General features: G+C 47.4%; 1 protein-coding gene across 12 annotated transcripts in view; it reads left to right on the forward strand.

Annotated features, from left to right (window-relative positions):
- Positions 1-20,464, forward strand: part of SMARCD3 (SWI/SNF related BAF chromatin remodeling complex subunit D3) — a 268,276-nt gene that overhangs the window by 113,930 nt on the left and 133,882 nt on the right. For 11 of the 12 annotated variants that reach the window (XM_048842073.2, XM_048842074.2, XM_075126139.1 and 8 more), the window contains 2 exons: positions 6,706-6,911; positions 10,752-10,794. In XM_048842073.2, coding sequence (XP_048698030.1) covers positions 6,706-6,911; positions 10,752-10,794 — 249 coding nt within the window. The remainder of the gene's footprint in view (positions 1-6,705; positions 6,912-10,751; positions 10,795-20,464) is intronic. The other variant, XM_048842075.2, reaches the window with a different exon arrangement.

Consider the following 20,464-nt stretch of genomic DNA (forward strand, 5'->3'; position numbering starts at 1 on the left):
GAGATTAACCACTGGAACACACAACCAGAAAGGTGGTAGATCTCCATCTTTTGATGTCTTAAAGTACAGACTGAAAGTCTCTTCAAAGATCTGATTTAGCCAAACACAAGTTACTCGTAATAATAAAGAGGTAACTGAGTGAAATGTAGTGGCAATACAGTGGTGCACAGACAATCCAGGAAGTTTTTGGAAAGCGTAGGGGACAGTTTCCTGGAGCAAGTGCTGGAGGAGCCAACTAGGGGCAGAGCTCTTCTTGACCTGCTGCTCACAAATCGGGAAGAATCAGTAGGGGAAGCAAAAGTGGATGGGAACCTGGGAGGCAGTGACCATGAGGTGGTCGAGTTCAGGATCCGGACACAGGGAAGAAAGGAGAGCAGCAGAATATGGACGCTGGACTTCAGAATAGCAGACTTTGACAACCTCAGGGAACTGATGGGTAGGATCCCCTGGGAGAATAACATGAGGGGGAAAGGAGTCCAGGAGAGCTGGCTGTATTTTAAAGAATCCTTATTGAGGTTACAGGGACAAACCATTCCGATGTGTAGAAAGAATAGTAAATATGGCAGGCGACCGGCTTGGCTTAACAGTGAAATCCTTGTGGATCTTAAACATAAAAAAGAAGCTTACGAGAAGTGGAAGATTGGACAAATGACAAGGGAAGAGTATAAAAATGCTGCTCGGGCATGTAGGAATGAAATCAGGAGGGCCAAATCGCACTGGAGCTGCAGCTAGAAAGAGATGTTAAGAGTAACAAGAAAGGTTTCTTCACGTATGTTGGCAATAAGAAGAAAGCCAAGGAAAGTGTGGGCCCCTTACTGAATGAGGGAGGCAACCTAGTGACAGAGGATGTGGAAAAAGCTAATGTACTCAATGCTTTTTTTGCCTCTGTCTTCATGAACACGGTCAGCTCCCAGACTGCTGCGCTGGGCAACGCAGCAAGGGGAGTAGGTGGCCAGCCCCCTGTGGGGAAAGAAATGGTTCGGGACTATTTAGAAAAGCTGGATGTGCACAAGTCCATGGGGCCGGACGCATTGCATCCGAGAGTGCGAAAGAAGTTGGCGGCTGTGATTGCAGAGCCATTGGCCATTATCTTTGAAAACTCATGGCGATCGGGGGAGGTCCCGGACGACTGGAAAAAGGCTAATGTAGTGCCCATCTTTAAAAAAGGGAAGAAGGAGGTTCCTGGGAACTACAGGCCAGTCAGCCTCACCTCAGTCCCCGGAAAAATCATGGAGCAGATCCTCAAGGAATCAATCCTGAAGCACTTACACGAGAGGAAAGTGATCAGGAACAGTCAGCATGGATTCACCAAGGGAAGGTCATGCCTGACTAATCTAATCGCCTTCTATGATGAGATTACTGGTTCTGTGGATGAAGGGAAAGCAGTGGATGTATTGTTTCTTGACTTTAGAAAAGCTTTTGACACGGTCTCCCACAGTATTCTTGCCAGCAAGTTAAAGAAGTATGGGCTGGATGAATGCACTATAAGGTGGGTAGAAAGTTAGCTAGATTGTCGGGCTCAACGGGTAGTGATCAATGGCTCCATTCCTAGATGGCAGCCGGTATCAAGTGGAGTGCCCCAAGGGTCGGTCCTGGGGCCAGTTTTGTTCAATATCTCCATAAATGATCTGGAGGATGGTGTGGATTGCACTCTCCGCAAATTTGCGGATGATACTAAACTGGGAGGAGTGGTAGATATGGTGGCAGGTAGGGATAGGATACAGAGGGCCCTAGACAAATTAGAGGATTGGGCCAAAAGAAATCTGATGAGGTTCAACAAGGATAAGTGCCGAGTCCTGCACTTAGGACGGAAGAATCCCATGCACCGCTACAGACTAGGGACCAAATGGCTAGGCAGCAGTTCTGCGGAAAAGGACCTAGGGGTGACAGTGGACAAGAAGCTGGATATGAGTCAGCAGTGTGCCCTTGTTGCCAAGAAGGCCATTGGCATTTTGGGATGTATAAGTAGGGGCATAGCCAGCAGATCAAGGGACATGATCGTTTCCCTCTATTCGATATTGGTGAGACCTCATCTGGAGTACTGTGTCCAGTTTTGGGCCCCATACTACAAGAAGGATGTGAAAAAATTGGAGAGAGTCCAGCGAAGGGCAACAAAAATGATTAGGGGTCTGGAACACATGACTTATGAGGAGAGACTGAGGGAACTGGGATTGTTTAGTCTGCAGAAGAGAAGAATGAGGGGGGATTTGATAGCTGCTTTCAACTACCTGAGAGGTGGTTCCAAAGAGGATGGTTCTAGACTATTCTCAGTGGTAGAAGATGACAGGACAAGGAGTAATGGTCTCAAGTTGCAGTGGGGGAGGTTTAGGTTGGATATTAGAAAAAACTTTTTCACTAGGAGGGTGGTGAAACACTGGAATGCGTTACCTAGGCAGGTGGTAGAATCTCCTTCCTTAGAAGTTTTTAAGGTCAGGCTTGACAAAGCCGTGGCTGGGATGATTTAACTGGGGATTGGTCCTGCTTTGAGCAGGGGGTTGGACTAGATGACCTCCTGAGGTCCCTTCCAACCCTGATATTCTATTATTCTATGATTCTATACAAAGGAGGTCAGACTAGGTAATTTGTGGGTTTTTTCTGGCCTTAAATTGTATGAATCTATAAATAAAATTGAGGAGTAGAGTTGGAATTGGGCCCTCCAATTATGGGGACATGGGCTATGTGGATAGTTCTGTTGTAATCCTCAGCAAAGCAGTGGTTCAACAACATTGCAGTTTAAACTGACGTCATTATTTTTTGTAATTAAGCTACACTGAGGTGCATGGAGCTCTTATATCTGATGTCTTCCTTAGTCTGCAGACTGGCAGTATGTTAATTGATCACCATTTTGTTGTACTGGTTTTGTTTGTAACTATAAGAGCTATTTTTTATGTATTTGAATGGTTGTATCACCTAGAAGCCCCCATTAAAGATTTGGGGTCCCATTGTGTTAGGCACTGAACACCCGCATATCACAAAAAGATGATGGCTGCCTCAAAAAGCTTATGGTCTAGGTATCAGCTTACAATCCTAGAAACAGTGTTTTGTGCATGAAAGATTTTAACTTGTGCTGCCCAATATGCAGTGATGGGTGGAGTCTGCAGCAAATGCCACAGCTGTGGAATCCTGGAATACTTGGTCCCTGATTATAGGGCATGGGATAGTGCAGGGAACTGGAGGGCTAGAATGCTTGCTGGAAATGAGTGAAGTGAGAGATTCTAAGGAGTAGGAATTGAAGCACGGAAATTTCTACTTAGTAATTCTGTGATAGACATTAGAGAAGGCAATGTCTATTAGGTCACATTTATAGTCATTCTGGAAAGAGAGGAGAGGCTGTAAAGGATTATTTACAGCCCTTTTTCCTATACTTGTTCCAGTCCAATTTTAAATGTTGCTGTCAATTGGGCTTTCACCACTTCCTTGAGAGACTATTACCAAAAGGCAGGGTTCCCTAAGATACAGTCTTAATTTCGTCCTATTACTCCGAGTGATACCACTACTTATCGCTCTAGAAAAGTCTTCTCCCTTGTGGGTGTTCAAACCTGTCATTAATAGCTGCCATCATGTGCTGCCAGCACCTTGGATGCTGTTGCCTAGCCAAGCTGTACTGTGCTCTTTTACATTCGGACATTTTTGTTCTTTTTAAAACTTCTCATTTGTCAATCTCTTTACATTATTGAAGAGCCCAGGGTTGAGGGCTGCATTCCAGATGGAGTCCCCCTGGAGCATGGAGGCATGGTACCTCTATTGGGCTCCAGGGGGACTCCAACTGGAATACAACACTCAACCTTGGGCTCTTCATATGCAACCCAAAACTGACCTAGCTTTTTTACAGCCATTTTGCATTGTAAACTGCCATCTAACTTGCTGGACTATTTGAGGCATTGCTGCTCTTCTCGTTTGCTTCTCCCATTGCCTGTCCACATTTCAGATTAGTTTCCTGCAGCTGCACAGATTCAGCCTGAGTCTCATTTTGTCATTTCAGTCTTTTAGGTGCTCTGTTGTTAAAGTTCTTGTAACAGGACTCTTGTGTCTGCAGTAAGAATGCAAAGAGAAGCACAATCATATTAAAACCAGGAGATGTGCAGTCTTGTGCCGTCCTTCATCTGTACTATATGACAGGAGGAAGCTGCTTGAGAAAAGGGGAGGAGGAGAGACACTGAGGAGGTGAGAGAATTGAATTGGAAGGGAGGAGAGTGAGAAACAAAAGACAGGACAAGCTGTAAAACAGAAGAAAGGAGAGACTGGAAAGGATGAAGGAGAGAGGCAGCACCTCATGGCAATGCGGAGCATGCTGCTGTCTGGAGGGGCCTAAGGCACTGACAATGTGCTCAGCTCTGCACAAGACACAGTACCGACAGGCCTTCCCCTCAGGAGCACAGAGAAGACCAGATGCACTAGGGCACCCTGAGGAGGATATTAGATTAGGTGTTGCCTCCTTGTCCTCTCCTCTCTGATAATATTGGGTTGAGAAGGCATTTTACCTAGGTGGTCTGTGGGGCTTTTGAAGGTGTTGCAATGGGGAAAAGGGTGTGGCCTCATGTACTGGCATTCAAAGTTTGTTCCACATCTAAGGACAGCGTAGAAGAAGGTGCAGAGGTGGGGGTGGGAGAAGGAAAGTAATTAGGCAAAGCAGGGGGTGGACAAGGTGTGAGGGGGACATAAGAATTTAAATGGAAGATGTCAGCCAGAATAGTACTAACCATATTTCTTGGTGGAGCTACTCTTCCTCTGTGACAGGTGATATTTGTTTGGTACCCACACTGTTTTAATGCCCAACAAGAAAAAGGGGAGCCAACAGGAAGTTCAGAAAGTAGGATATAGGCCAGTAACTGGGTTGGCCCACCCAACTTTGCTATTCTGGCCATAATTCGTCCTTTGCAGACACAGATAGCTGGGCCCACAATCTTGTTTCTCCTGGCCAGGCAGTTTTCAAGGGAGTGGACATGGGGCAGCAGAGCTGCGGTGATTGACAGGCAACAGCAGGGCCCACAGTCCGTTTTCTCCATGCTGGAAGGCAGCCACGGTTTGTGGATTGACAGCCAACAGGAGATTCTAAATACAAGATTTAGTGTGAAGTATTTTTAAGCCATTTCCTTTTGCTGACTGCTGGGTTTGGGGGGTGGGGAGTGTGGTGGAGGAGAGAGCCATAGTTTCCAAAGAGTTGTCATAACAGTGTTTGCAGCTCAGCCAATGGTACAGGCTGGGACAGGTGAAGAAGTTCTCAGCTGTATACAAAGGCTTCTCTTTTACTGGTTTACTGCCCCCTCCCTCTCCTTTACCCAGTTGCAGCTCCCACAGTCAGTCTCCCATACCAGCTCTATTATCTGCACTCACTAGCCATGCCCACTCTGTCTTCTGAGCTGGTCTCTCCTCTATCCCCCTCCCATTAACAGTGCAAGCAGAGGTTGTCTGTGCCTCTGCCCCTAAGCCCTCCTATAATTTTCTGTTACTATCCACACCGCCCCTACCTTCACTCTAACATTCTGCCACCTCTGTAATGCAACCAGCCCCTTGGAATCTAAGGAAGAGCTATTTTCTAAGGCTTATGAGGAGCAGGGAGCCTGATGAGGTTTGGTGTTGGTGGGTGGGGTAGTATAGTATACTGGCTAGCTAGTCTGGAGGTGTGGACTTAAGCTCCTGGCTTTTGTGATGTTTACGTGGACTGTTCTGTTAAACACTTGCTCACTACCTGCGGCTGGAGCAGGTGCTTTGTTATCTGATCTATACATCACTTGCGCATTGGACTCAGAAGTCATCAAAGAACTCATTGGTGCATACACCATGCTCTGTCAAGAGTGATGGTGCCATTGAAATCATAATAAATAAGGGTAACAGTTTGATGTGTCCAGGAGTTGGGCTTGCATTTTTAAAATGAGATTAATCTTGGTGATTGATTCTTGGAGGGCTATACCTCTTTAGGGCTAGGACTGACTTTATGCTGTGTCTTGTACAGCACTGATCTCATGGTCTGACTCAAAACCACTGAAGTCAATGGAGATGTCAGGAGATTTTAGCATTCCTAAGGAAATGTTATCAGGCTCTCATGTTCCCCTATTATTGGGGAATGCCTGATCAAAGAGGCTTTTCTGTAGCCACATCTTCTCACTTTATAGGCTTATTCTGATCCTTGGTGATAGTGTATCCTGAAGTGGAAGGCCTTTATGGAGAACTCTCTTCCCCCAGTACTTTAAAGTTTCACCTTTGACTGCCAGCTATAATGTCCCTTGATCACAGTAGCTCAGTCAGCATAAAGGATCACTGGTGTGATATGGTGTCATCATCAGTCTTGATTAACATGTAGACCACAGCATGTTGGCCCAGATGTAGCTTCTACATGATCTTTACGGTCAGTCCAAGAGAGAATGCTGCAGTAATCTGGCCTGGATCTGTCACCCACCCGCTCAACATCTAATTTTATCAAACAAAATTACTTACCCAGCCGCTCAACATCTTGCTGTGTGAAGTATTTTTCCTTACTACCTCCCAGCCTACTCTCTTATCAGGTTCCTCTCTCTAATGACCAAAAAGTGCCAGGCCTGACTCCATCACTTTGTCCTGTTGCATTGGTGCTTATTAGAATGGTCAAAGCTTGGAAACTTTATGGTCTTTACATTGGAGCTAGTTGCTGCCGTCATGCCAACCCCTTTGCTGTTGCAATAACTGTGACCAAACAGACATTTTATTTCTGTTTCGCTTCCTCCCTAGCGCCCTGGGATGCCATCAGGTGCTCGAATGCCCCATCAGGGGGCTCCAATGGGTCCCCCAGGCTCACCATATGTTGGAAGCCCCTCAGTGCGCCCTGGAATGCCCCAAACAGTGATGGAACCAACACGAAAGCGCACAGCACCTCAGCAGGTACAGCAACAGCAGGTGCAACAGCAGCAGCAAGCAACTCAGACCCGAACCCGGAGGTGAGTGCACTGAAAGAGAAGAATGGGAGGGTAATTGTGGGAAGAAGAACCAGCCTCCTTTGCAACTGTGTGACAGCCTTAAACATGTAGGCAACAAATCAGTGGATTTATAGGTAAGGCTACGTTTTAGTCATGGGTATTTTTAGTAAAAGTCAGGGACAGATCACAGGCAGTAAACAAAAATTCACAGCCTGTGACCTGTCCCTGACTTTTACTAAAAATACCCATGACTAAAACTTGTGGCGGGGGCTGCTCAGGGGCCCTGCGGGTGCTGAGGCAGAGCAGCCCAGGTGCTGGGGAGGCATGAGCAACAACGCGCAGCCTGGGACCCCTGCTGGTGCTGGGAGGCAGGGGGTTGGTGGGGTCAGTAGGCTCCCTACCTGGCTCCGCGCCTCCCTTTCCTCACCCCCCAGCAGCAGAGTTTGGGTGTGGGAGGGGATAGGGGGGTGGGGCCTTGGACAGGTTGAGGCAGGCTCTGGGTGGCGCTTACATGGGGACATCCTCCTCACTCCCTGCTAGGCAGAAGTGTGGCTAGGCAGCTCTGCAGGCTGCCTCCGCCCGCAGGCACCGCCCCTGCAGTTCCCATTGGCCGCAGTTCCCGGTCAATGGGAGCTGTGAAGCCATCACTCTGGGTGGAGGCAGGTGTGCAGAGCCGCCTGGCCACGCCTCCACCTAGCAGCTGAACAAGGGGGATGTCGCTGCTTCCGGGGAGCCCCCCAGATAAGTGCCGCCCAGAGCGTGCCTCACCCCATCCCATGCCCCAACCCTTTGCCCCTTCCACCCCCAAACTCTGCTGCATGTGTGCGTGTGTGTGTATGTGTGGCCTGAGACTGCCCCAGCAGCAGCCGGTGCGTCTGGCTCAGGGGCTGCCTGAGCTGTCCCTGAGCCAGGCGCACTGGCTGCTGCAGAAGTCACGGAAAGTCACAGAATCCATGACTTCCGTGACCTCTTTGACAAACTCGCAGCCTTATTTATAGGGTGTATGCTGCTTGGAGCAGGGACTGTGACAATGCAAAATTCACTGAATAGTTTTTCATTTGTGAATTGTCTCTGAGCAGATCTTGATTTCTATTCATTTTCTTGTTATTTGGAGTTATTAGAATGTTTGGTGCATGTTTCAGGCTACGGGGTCTAGTTGTATTCAATCTATAGATTATTTGCTAATTACTTATTTTGACTTTGTCTTCAACTATTTGTTGTTTGTGATATATGACTGGTCACCTATTTTGCATAATAATACTCCTGCTCCCTGATTGGTTAACTGAATATTTTATAAACAGGAGCAGGCAAATCAGAGATTTCAGCTTCGTAGCGTGAATACTTATACCATGAGCACTAGTGCAAAATGCATTTTCATAAATATTCATGAGATGTTCATTGTCTACAAACATTCTCTGGTGAAATTCACTAATGAAATTTACAGAAAGTAACTAGCTAGAGTTGGAGGGGGGCATTTTTGATGTGTATGTACTTTTCTGGCAGAATTTGCCCATCTTTAATCTCGTACAACACCCAGTGCACTGCTGGCAATTAAATAAAGTGTGAGCCAATTCCTCAAGCCTAGATTTATGGCTGATAAGTGCTTGAGGGACATTCACCTACAGACTCTGCACAACGACTGTGCAAACATTATGGGTACTTGCAGGGTCAGGCAATGTATTAGTGGTGTCAGTACATATGGTTGCATGTAATACCTGCTTCTTTAGGTTCAGTGCACTGGGAGCTCCTGTGAGTCCAGGGTATTTGCACTGCAGTATCTAGCAAGCGTTAAGAGTGTGTACTGAGAATGTCCATGTATCTGGGATGCACCCTAGAAGGGCCCCAGCAGCAAGAGTGTTAGTGGATTAAGGGTGAGTGCAGTTCCCAAGGGTCGTCACATGGGAATTAGTCTGTTTCATGTCCCCGTTACAGAAGAAAACATCTTCTTATCCTCAGATTTTCTTGCAGTTTGAAACCATGTTGTAGCGAGTGAGCCCTGCTCACCTGAAGCCTTCCAGGAGGCACCAAAAGGCTTCCAGTGTTTCCTCCATCGTATCTCCTCTCCATGGAGTTTATTGTATTCTTTACCCTGGTTTTCTTTCCCTCCCCTGTCCCCTTCTCAGAAGTTCCTCTGCTTTCCCCGCGCTAACTCCCCTACCATCTCTGGCAGGCTTAGGGGACGGGGTAAATATCCTTGCCATGGGAGGCTCGGTGTAGGCAGAAAGGGGATAAATTCCCTGGTCTCTATCAGACTTTGGGGGAATGGATGGGGTGTAATGCCCCTTCAGTTTTACTGGGTGCTCCAGGTCACATTCCCATTTCCTTTAGGCTCTGGCTCACCCAGTCACTGTTTCTCGCCTGCAATTATTGTGGCATCACCTCCTTAACTGTCATTTCAGTTGGGGTGTTTTTTTCCTTCTCCAGCTGTTCCCTAGGTCTGGTGAGAGTCACTAGCCCCTCCCTCTGTGGCCAGGCCAGAGGCATTAGCTCCTCCCTTGCCCCTACCCCGACCCCCATGCTCTCCCCCTAGATCAGATCAGAATCCCAGCCCCGCCCCCATAAACTGCCATGGAATGTTTCGGCTCCAGCATTTCTCACTTCCTAAAGGGGCCACTGTCTCAAGAGGGCATCCTGCCCATGTGGCCAGTGGATGGGTGTGTAAATACTCTGGGCCAAATCGAGAGCTGGGCCGGAGGGAGGGAGGGTCAGTTTACATTCCCACCCCCACAAACAGTGCCTCGGGCCTGGCCCCAAGAAGAGAAGAGAAACTGGTGTCCCAGGCCCCACTCAGGAGGAAGGCTGCACATCGCTAGTAAGTGTGGGAAGGGCATGTACCGCCCCTGGAAAAAGGTGAAAACATCGGTCCTGGGGAGACAGAAACTAAGGGGTCCTCAGGAGAAATGGGAATGGGGGAGGGGGGACAGGAGCAGCCCCAGGGCCTGGTGGGGGCGGGGAGGGGCCTACCCTCATTCGCCTCCCAGAGATGGACTGATTGATCCCCTGCTCAAGGGATGGAAGTGTCACTCCCCTGAGCAGAGGGGGGCCAAGTTTCTCCTCTCTCTGAACTGCTGGGGCTGCAAGGAAACGGCTTGATGGGCACTGACAGTGTGTGCAGTTTAAAGTCAAACTCCGGGGACACTGCCTTTGCCTGATTCCAATTTCATCAACATGCCTTATGCACACACTGTGCCTCATATAGAGGGGTGTGTGTGTGTGTGTGTGTGTGTGTATACACACCTGTGCTTGGAACGTAGATGCATAATATATATATTTATATATACACACACAGATATACATGTCCATACATGCTTGTGTAATTCACATGTGTACATACACATACCCGTGTGTGTACAATCACACACACACACACACCTCCTTCCATGGACATGCATGGACACACATTAGGATATCTTTTTGAATAATCAATCGACAGACATGCACCATCAAGTATGCACATATGTATATACACACAAATGTATGGATACATATCTACATATGGCTACACACACTCCTACATAAATGCTCTCGCACAGACTCTCACAGTCATAATGTATTCATAGATCACACACACACGCACACACACTGCTGCCCCATACTATAGAGGACCCTGCGGTCACAGAACTTGAAGACTTCTTTTCCCAAGGTGTGTGACAGAAAGCCCTGATTTTTTTTAGTTGCCCCCACCCCTCGGAATGGCTGAGAGAGGGGGTCCTAAGTACTGGGTAAGGCTGAGACCTCTTTGCCGACACATGCACAGCTGTGCACCAGCATGTGGAGATGTCAGGGTAATTTAGCAGGTGGCCTCGTTACTCCTAGATCTGTCACCATGGTAACGTGTTTTTTTCTTTAAAAAATGTACAGTGCCAAGAGGAGGAAGATGGCTGACAAAATTCTCCCTCAGAGGGTGAGTCACTTTCATTTCCTATTCACTTCACAGTCTGCTCAGCACCTTTGTTTATTCAGATGGATTTTAACAAATACTTTCACTTTTTGTTTAAAGATGTCTAATTAAAAAGTAAGTAGCCTGCTGGGTGAAAGTCTAGAGAGTGAGGCCAATGCTGGGGCTGGGAGTGTGGAGCAGAGCTCAGCCTGTGTCCTCCTTGTGTGAAGGGTTAGCCCTGCTGACACTGCTGCATGCAGGGAGGGCCAGGGAGCTGGGCTGCAAAGGACACAATTAGGCACTTGTGCCCTCTGGATTTTGAAGGGGTTTTAAATCAATGTTTCTGTGGGTAGCCAAACGCAGGTTCAGAGTTCAACACCTGCCTGCAGGAGATGGGCTCCTCCTCACATTACAGTGGCCCAGCAGTTCATTCAGCTCCTCGTTTTCAACCATATTCTCTTGCAAGTAAACTGTCTTAATCAATGTCTACAACAGGGCTAAAAGGGTCTAGATTGTCCAGAGAATTAACTCGGGTTTCCCTGAGAATTACTCTAGTTGCCTTTGTGTGGCCCTCTACATGCACCTGATCTGACTCACTTCCTCCCCACAGCTTAAACTCTCTAACTTTCTTTTGCAAGCCCCTGACCTCCTCCTCTCTGCTGGCATCCTCTTACTTTTAAGCTAGCATGCAAACCCCATAACACGTGCCCTGACCTGAATTGCCCCCACCTTCCCTTGGAGCAAAACCCTCACATCATCTCACCCCGATACCCTCCTGTTCACCCCTCCCCCAACAACCATCTGGTCCCAAAAGAAAAACTATAGCCTTCACAACAAGCAACTTTATATCAATCACTTGATACTAGCCTCTCTTCCACTACCATTCCTCACTCCAGATGCCAACACCCCTTTGATAGGCACTCAGAACCCTTCCACAACTCATCAGTCAGCCTCCCTTCCCTTTGCTAGCATTTATTTCCAGCTTCCGAGCTCTTCCTTTATCCCCCATAAGTAGATGGGCCAACTATTCCAACACATTAATTGTCTCTTGGCCCCTGTGAGACGCAGGTGTCTTGTCCCACAACTGTGAACCCTTTCTCTGCAGCCTCCTGCTCTGAAAGACCCAGGCCTAACCTTCTAGTCTTAGAACATAACCAGTTTTCAGGTGTTGCTGCTTTAGGAATTGGGTTGGAATTAAACCCAGGAACTTCATGATACTCACATTCTCCTAAATTTTTTATGTCTGCTCCGTAGGGAGCCTGTCCTCTCCGAGAATGGGAGTTCAGGCTCTATATTCTTTCAGCTTTGTCTCTTTCGCACACTGGTCCCCAGTGGGCCCCACCCAGCTTAGACTGATAGATCATAAAGCCAGAAGAGACCATTGTGGTCATCTAATCCTGGCCATAGAATTTTCCAGAATTAATTCCCATTTGAACTACAGCAGATCTTTTCGAAAAAACATCCAACCTTGATTTAAAAATTTCCAGTGAGAGAAAATCCACCATACTCCTTAGTAAATTTTTCCAGTGGTTAATTACCCTCACTGTTAAAAACTTGTTTTATTTCTAGTCTGAATTTGTGTAGCTTCAATTTCCAGCCTTTGGCTCTTGTTATACCTTTTGTCTGCTAAACTGAAGAGCCTTCTATTATCAAATGTCTGTTTCCCATGTAGGTACTTGTAGACTGTGATCAAGTCACCCCTTCACTTTCTCTTTGATAAACTAAACGGATTGAGTTCCTTGCATCTTTCACTACAAGGCAGGTTTTCCAATCCTTTCATCATTCGAATGGCTCTTCTCTGAACCCAATTTATCAACATCTTTCTGGACCACAGAACTGGACAAGGTATTCTAGAAGCAGTTGCACCACTGCCAAATACAAAGATCTTTGAGAGATACCCTTCTATTTTATGTGGTGAGAATGGAAGTTATTCCCATGTTTGTTAAAGGCTGCAGTTTCCCCCCTTCCCAAAACAAAAGCACATAGCTCCCGCAAATGGAACTGACTCCACTGGCAGCAAAAGACCTATCTTTATTTATTCAATTACTGGTAACTCAGTGGTGTTTAAGGCCTTTTCTACACTACGGAATTTTACCCAAAAGCTGCACTGGTGGTAGCACCAGAGAGAGCCTTAGTATAGACAAAATGTGGCTTTCACTGTTTTTAATCACTATGTCAGCTAAATCATTGATACAGTGATAAAAGCCCTGGAAGTGGCCAGAGTTTCATCTACAGTAGGTTTTCCACCAGTGCAGCTGAGTAATCTCAAACTAACTATGTAATTTAATCTTTTCCAGACTTCTTCTCTCCTCCTCCCTATCACTCCCTTCTGGGGTAGGTGAATAGGATAAATATCACCTCTTCCATTAACTGGAAAATCTCTAGCTGTGGTTATTGGGAGTATGCACAATTCATGCTTCCAAGTCTCATGAGAGCTTTCTATCCAATCAGTGGCTGGATATAGACCCCCCCACACCACACTCCCCCATGTGACCTATATAGTATGTGATAAATATTCTTCAGTCATTCCTCAGCCATTTTGTTGCCTTTCTCCTAGTGCTTCCTGGAGGTTGAGGGAAAGTCTCAAAACAAATTGTACTCACTCTTAAAAACTATCTTGTTTTCTGAATAAGGAGTGGGGAAAAGTAGTGAGAATGAGTGGTTTCCTCACTGTAGGCTGCTGGTTCCAGCAGTGGCCTTGGCAGAGAGGCTGGAGAATGGGCAAACAGATCACACCTACTTGGACACACACATGCTCTGATTAAGCCTGTACTGCAGCCAGTCAATGCTGGAACTTCGTGCTGCTCTCTGCTGAGAGCCAGCACAGCTGCTACCATTGTTAGCTGCTTGAGTTGTGCTTAATTTTGCATATATTTAATTGTACACAGCCAGCTCAGCCTAGCGTGACACACAGGCAGACATGTTGAAAAATTACAAGGCTGAGAGTTTAGTGGGTTATATTCAGCAACATTAACTTCAAATTTGTTTCTTCCTCTTTCCCTCACATCACCTCCACCTCATGGTCTTTTTCAAACCTTATACCCATCCCACTTGCTCCTATGCCCTCCTGGTCTTCTCCTGTTCTCTCTGAATGCCAGTTCCATCTCAAAAAAGATCACAGCCATCCATCACCTCTTCATCCTCTGTTCCCTGTGGTCTCTTGGCTCTCAAGACCTGGATCCCGCATCTGACAGCCTCTGTAGACTCCCTCTCTTATGGTGGTCACTTCTCTCAAAGTCCCTTCCTTGAATTGTCCCAAAAGAAACATGATGGGCTGTCATGCTCCCCTCCTTTGGCTCCAGCCCTTCATGCCTTCTCCCCTGAACAGCACTCATCTGTTTCTTAGAATCATAGAATATCAGGGTTGGAAGGGACCTCAGGAGGTCATCTAGTCCAACCCCCTGCTCAAAGCAGGACTAGCACCAACTAAATCATCCCAGCTAGGGCTTTGTCAAGCCTGACCTTAAAAACTTCTAAAGAAGGCGATTCCACCACCTCCATAGGGAACCCATTCCAGTGCTTCACCACCCTCCTAGTGAAAAAGTTTTTCCTAACATCCAACCTAAACCTCCCCCACTGCACCTTGAGACCATTACTCCTTGTTCTGTCTTCTCCCCTTCCATGTCCTCTCTCCTTTTCCCCTTCCCCGCCCACCCAGCTTCTTCCACATCCACCTTCTTCTCCGACTCTGATTCATGACTCTCCATGTGTTAGCAACAAGGTGGTGGTCAGGGAAAGTGTGGGCCTGTTACTGAATGGGGGAGGCAACCTAGTGACAGAGGATATGGAAAAAGCTAATGTACTCAATACTTTTTTTGCCTCTGTCTTCATGAACAAGGTCAACTCCCAGACTACTGCACTGGGCAGCACAGTATGGGGAGGAGGTGACCATCCCTCTTTGGAGAAAGAAGTGGTTCAGGACTATTTAGAAAAGCTGGATGAGCACAAGTTCATGGGGCCGGATGTACTGGATCCGAGAGTGCTAAAGGAGTTGGCGGATGAGATTGCAGAGCCATTGGCCATTAACTTTGAAAACTCATGGTGATTCGGGGAGGTCCTGGATGACTGGAAAAAGGCTAATGTGTAGTACCCATCTTTAAAAAAGGGAAGATCCTGGGAACTACAGGCCAGTCAGCCTCACTTCAGTCCCTTGAAAAATAATGGAGCATGTCCTCAAGGAATCAATTTTGAAGCACTTAGAGGAGAGGAAAGTGATTGGGAACAGTCAGCATGGATTCACCAAGGGCAAGTCATGCCTGACTAACCTACTTGCCCTCTATGATGAGATAACTGGCTCTGTGGATGAGGGGAAAGCAGTGGACGTGTTGTTCCTTGACTTTAGCAAAGCTTTTGACACGTTCTCCCACAGTATTCTTGCCAGAAAGTTAAAGAAGTATGGGCTGGATGAATGGACTATAAGGTGGAGAGAAAGCTGGCTAGATTGTCGGGCTCAATGGGTAGTGATCAATGGCTCCATGTCTAGGTGGCAGCCAGTATCAAGCGGAATGCCCCAAGGGTCGGTCCTTGGGCCAGTTTTGTTCAATATCTTCATTAATGATCTGGAGGATGGCGTGGATTGACCCTCAGCAAGTTTGCAGATGACACTAAACTGGGAGGAGAGGTAGATACGCTGGAGGGTAGGGATAGGATACAGAGGGTGCTAGACAAATTAGAGGATTGGGCCAAAAGAAATCTGATGAGGTTCAACAAGGACAAGTGCAGAGCCCTGCACTTAGGACAGAAGAATCTCATGCACCACTACAGACTAGGGACCGAATGACTCAGCAGCAGTTCTGCAAAAAAGGACCTAGGGGTTACAGTGGATGAGAAGCTGGATATGAGTCAACAGTGTGCCCTTGTTGCCAAGAAAGCTAACAGCATTTTGGGGTGTATAAGTAGGAGCACTGGCAGCAGATCGAGGGACGTGATCATTCCCCTCTATTCGGCATTGGTGAGGCCTCATCTGTCGTCCTGTGTCCAGTTTTGGGCCCCACACTACAAGAAGGATGTGGAAAAATTGGAAAGAGTCCCGCGGAGGGCAACAAAAATGATTAGGGGTCTGGAACACATGACTTATGAGGAGAGGCTGAGGGAACTGGGATATTTAGTCTGCGGAAGAGAAGAATGAGGGGGGATTTGATAGCAGTTTTCAAGTACCTGAAGGGGGCGTTCCAAAGAGGATGGATCCAATCTGTTCTCAGTGGTACCAGATGACAGAACAAGGAGTAATGGTCTCACGTTGCAATGGGGGAGATTTAGGTTGGATATTAGGAAAAACTTTTTCACTGGGAGGGTGGTGTAGCACTGGAATGCGTTACCTAGGGAGGTGGTAGAATCTCCTTCCTTAGAAGTTTTTAAGGTCCGGCTTGACAAAGCCGTGCCTGGGAAGTCAGGCCAGGAATCTTGACTCTCCGTACTGTGCACATTGCTTCTCAAAAACAAGTGGATTGAGAAATAATTCACATTCAAAGTGGGGAGAAGAAAATGCAGCCTTCCTTGGAGCTGACTGTATTCTATGGTTGATGAGTTTTAGCTTGGTCAAGGCCCTGGACTCCCAAGTGAGTCGTGGATATGTACCACAGAGATGGCTTGGTTCATTGGTGCTGTGCTGTCAGTGAAGAAACATGCTTAATTGAAAAAGACCTACAGGATCACTATCATTAGTCCTTATGTCAAGAGCTACTAATGATTCATAGACTATCAGGGTTGGAAGGGACCTCAGGAGATCATCTAGTCCAACCCACTGCTCAAAGCAGGACCAATTCCCAACTAAATCATCCCAGCCAGGGCTATGTCAAGCCTGATCTTAAAAACCTCTAAGGAAGGAGATTCCACCACCTTCCTAGGTAACCCATTCCAGTGCTTCACCACTCTCCTAGTGAAAAAGTTTTTCCTTAACTTAACCTCCCCCACTACAACTTGAGACCATTACTCCTTGTTCTGTCATCTGCTACCACTGAGAACAGTCCAGATCCATCCTCTTTGGAAGTAGTTGACCTAGTACTCTTCCTGTGGTCCTGCTTTATAGATGGTTGTAGCATTAGTGAGCAAGCTGGGTGTGTTTTAGCACCAGATCATGTGAAAGCTTGATGAGTCAGAATTCTTGCCAGGGAAAAGCTTGCTTTCCTCCCTGTTTCTTTTCCTTTCTCTGCTGTGTCTAAACAGGCTTTTATGTATTTATTCCTCCTGAGTCTTCTGCACCAAGAGAGTTAAACTAGGATGCAAACTCCCAGATTAGTGATCCCACAGTGTCGGCCCCAGTGCTATCAAGGATCTATCTAGGTACTTAAATAGCTGCCATTACCATAACATCTGCACCATGATACCAGATGCAGTGTGAGGCTCATTCTGAGGGGTCTCTGATCTGGAACAATCCATGAGCATCTGGCTTTCAGAGAGCAGTTTTCTCCAGCCCAGGTGGGTAGCTGAATGCCTCCCTGTGCTTTTGCTGCTTGTACACTACGGTAATGTTGACCTTGTGACAACCACCTTTACAGTGTCACAAAGGAATAAGAAACCTAGGACTCATCAGCCTCTTGGGCCTGTCCTCTGTGATACCAGCCCATGTGCCCTCTGAGAGGGAGCCTTCATAGACTGCATCTTTTCCATCTTCAGATGAAGAATCATTGAATTCCGAGGAGTCTGATGGGTCAAAAAAGATGATGACATAGTGGCATCCACATAATCTTTGCCTCTTGATCATTTTAAGAACTTCTAGGTCCTGATCAATGCTTTTTTTGCCTCTGTCTTCACGAACAAGGTCAGCTCCCAGACTACTGCACTGGGCAGCATAGCATGGGGAGGAGGTGACCAGCCCTCTGTGGAGAAAGAAGTGGTTCGGGACTATTTAGAAAAGTTGGACGAGCACAAGTCGATGGGGCCGGATGCGCTGCATCCGAGAGTGCTAAAGGAGTTGGTGGATGTGATTGCAGAGCCATTGGCCATTATCTTTGAAAACTCATGGTGGTCGGCGGAAGTCCCGGACGACTGGAAAAAGGCTAATGTAGTGCCCATCTTTTAAAAAGGGAAGAAGGAGGATCCTGGGAACTACAGGCTAGTCAGCCTCACCTCGATCCCTGGAAAAATCATGGAGCAGGTCCTCAAGGAATCAATTCTGAAGCACTTGGAGGAGAGGAAAGTGATCAGGAACAGTCAGCATGGATTCACCAAGGGCAAGTCATGCCTGACTAATCTAATTGCCTTCTATGACGAGATAACTGGCTCTGTGGATGAGGGGAAAGCAGTGGACATGTTGTTCCTTGACTTTAGCAAAGCTTTTGACATGGTCTCCCACAGTATTCTTGCCAGCAAATTAAAGAAGTATGGGCTGGATGAATGGATGATAAGGTGGATAGAAAGTTGGCTAGATTGTCGCGCTCAATGGGTAGTGATCAATGGCTCCATGTTTAGTTGGCAGCCGGTATCAAGTGGAATGCCCCTAGGGTTGGTCCTTGGGCCAGTTTTGTTCAATATCCTTACAAATGATCTGGAGGATGGTGTGGATTGCACCTTCAGCAAGTTTGCAGATGACACTAAACTGGGAGGAGAGGTAGATACACTGGAGGGTAGGGATAGGATACAGAGGGCGTTAGACAAATTAGAGGATTGGGCCAAAAGAAAGCTGACGAGGTTCAACAAGGACAAGTGCAGAGTCCTGCACTTAGGACGGAAGAATCCCATGCACCGCTACAGACTAGGGACCGAATGGCTCAGCAGCAGTTCTGCAGAAAAGGACTTAGGGGGTACAGTGGACGAGAAGCTGGATATGAGTCAACAGTGTGCCCTTGTTGCCAAGAAGGCCAATGGCATTTTGGGCTGTATAAGTAGGGGCATTGCCAGCAGATCAAGGGACGTAATCGTTCCCCTCTATTCGACACTGGTGAGGCCTCATCTGGAGTTCTGTGTCCAGTTTTGGGCCATGCCTCTGCCTAGCATCTGAGGGACGGAGGATGTCGCTGCTTCCAGGGAGGTGCGGTGCCAGGTAGGGAGTCTACCAGCCCTGCCAACGCCCCCTGTTGCCAACACCCCGTGTTTCCAGCATCAGCAGGGTTCCCGCCCCCCCAGCATCGTTGGCACCCCTGAGCCGCACCCCCCAGCACCTGCAGTACCCACGGGCCACCCCCTCCCCCAAGATTTAGTCAGGAGTATATAATACATGTCTTGGGCCGTGTATTTGTGTTTACTGCCCATGACCTGTCCTAGAATCACAGAATATCACGGTTGGAAGGGACCTCAGGAGGTCATCTAGTCCAACCCCCTGCTCAAAGCAGGACCAATCCCCAACTAAATCATCCCAGCCAGGGCTTTGTCAAGCCTGACCTTAAAAATATCTAAGGGAGGAGATTCCACCACCTCCCTAGGTAACGCATTCCAGTGTTTCACCACCCTCCTAGTGAAAAAGTTTTTCCTAATATCCAACCTAAACCTCCCCCACTGCAACTTGAGACCATTACTCCTTGTTCTGCCATCTGCCACCACTGAGAACAGTCTAGATCCATCCTCTTTGGAACCCCCTTTCAGGTAGTTGAAAGCAGCTATCAAATCCCCCCTCATTCTTCCTTTCTGCAGACTAAACAATCCCAGTTCCCTCAGCCTCTCCTCATAAGTCATGTGTTCCAGTCCTCTAATCATTTTTGTTGTCCTCCGCTGGACTCTTTCCAATTTTTCCTCAACCTTCTTGTAGTGTGGGGCCCAAAACTGGACACAGTACTCCAGATGAGGCCTCACGAATGTCAAATAGAGGGGAACGATCACGTCCCTTGATCTGCTGGCAATGCTCCTACTTATACAGCCCAAAATGCCATTGGCCTTCTTGGCAACAAGGGCACACTGTTGACTCATATCCAGCTTCTCGTCCACTGTACCCTCTAAGTCCTTTTCTGCAGAACTGCTGCCGAGCCATTCAGTCCCTAGTCTGTAGTGGTGCATGGGATTCTTCCGTCCTAAGTGCAGGACTCTGCACTTGTTCTTGTTGAACCTCATCAGATTTCTTTTCGCCCAATCCTCTAATTTGTCTAGGGCCCTCTGTATCCTATCTCTACCCTCCAGTGTATCTACCTGTCCTCCCAGTTCAGTGTCATCTGCAAACTTGCTGAGAGTGCAATCCACACCATCCTCCAGATCATTTATGAGGATATTGAACAAAACCAGCCCGAGGACCGACCCTTGGGGCACTCTACTTGACACTGGCTGCCAACTAGACATGGAGCCATTGATCACTACCAATTGAGCCCGACAATCTAGCCAGCTTTCTATCCAGCTTATAGTCCATTCATCCAGCCCATACTTCTTTAACTTGCTGGCAAGAATACTGTGGGAGACCATGTCAAAAGCTTTGCTAAAGTCAAGGAACAACACGTCCACTGCTTTCCCCTCATCCACAGAGCCAGGTATCTCGTCATAGAAGGCAATTAAATTAGTCAGGCATGACTTGCCCTTGGTGAATCCATGCTGACTGTTCCTGATCACTTTCCTCTCCTCTAAGTGCTTCAGAATTGATTCCTTGAGGACCTGCTCCATGGTCTGAGGTGAGGGGGACTGAGGTGAGGCTGACTGGCCTGTAGTTCCCAGGATCCTCCTTCTTCCCTTTTTTTAAAGATGGGCACTCCATTAGCCTTTTTCCAGTTGTCCGGGACTTCCCCCAATCGCCATGAGTTTTCAAAGATTGGCCAATGGCTCTGCAATCACATCCGCC

The sequence above is a fragment of the Caretta caretta genome, chromosome 2, assembly GCF_965140235.1.
Source record: "Caretta caretta isolate rCarCar2 chromosome 2, rCarCar1.hap1, whole genome shotgun sequence".
In the NCBI taxonomy this organism is placed as follows: Eukaryota; Metazoa; Chordata; order Testudines; family Cheloniidae; genus Caretta; species Caretta caretta.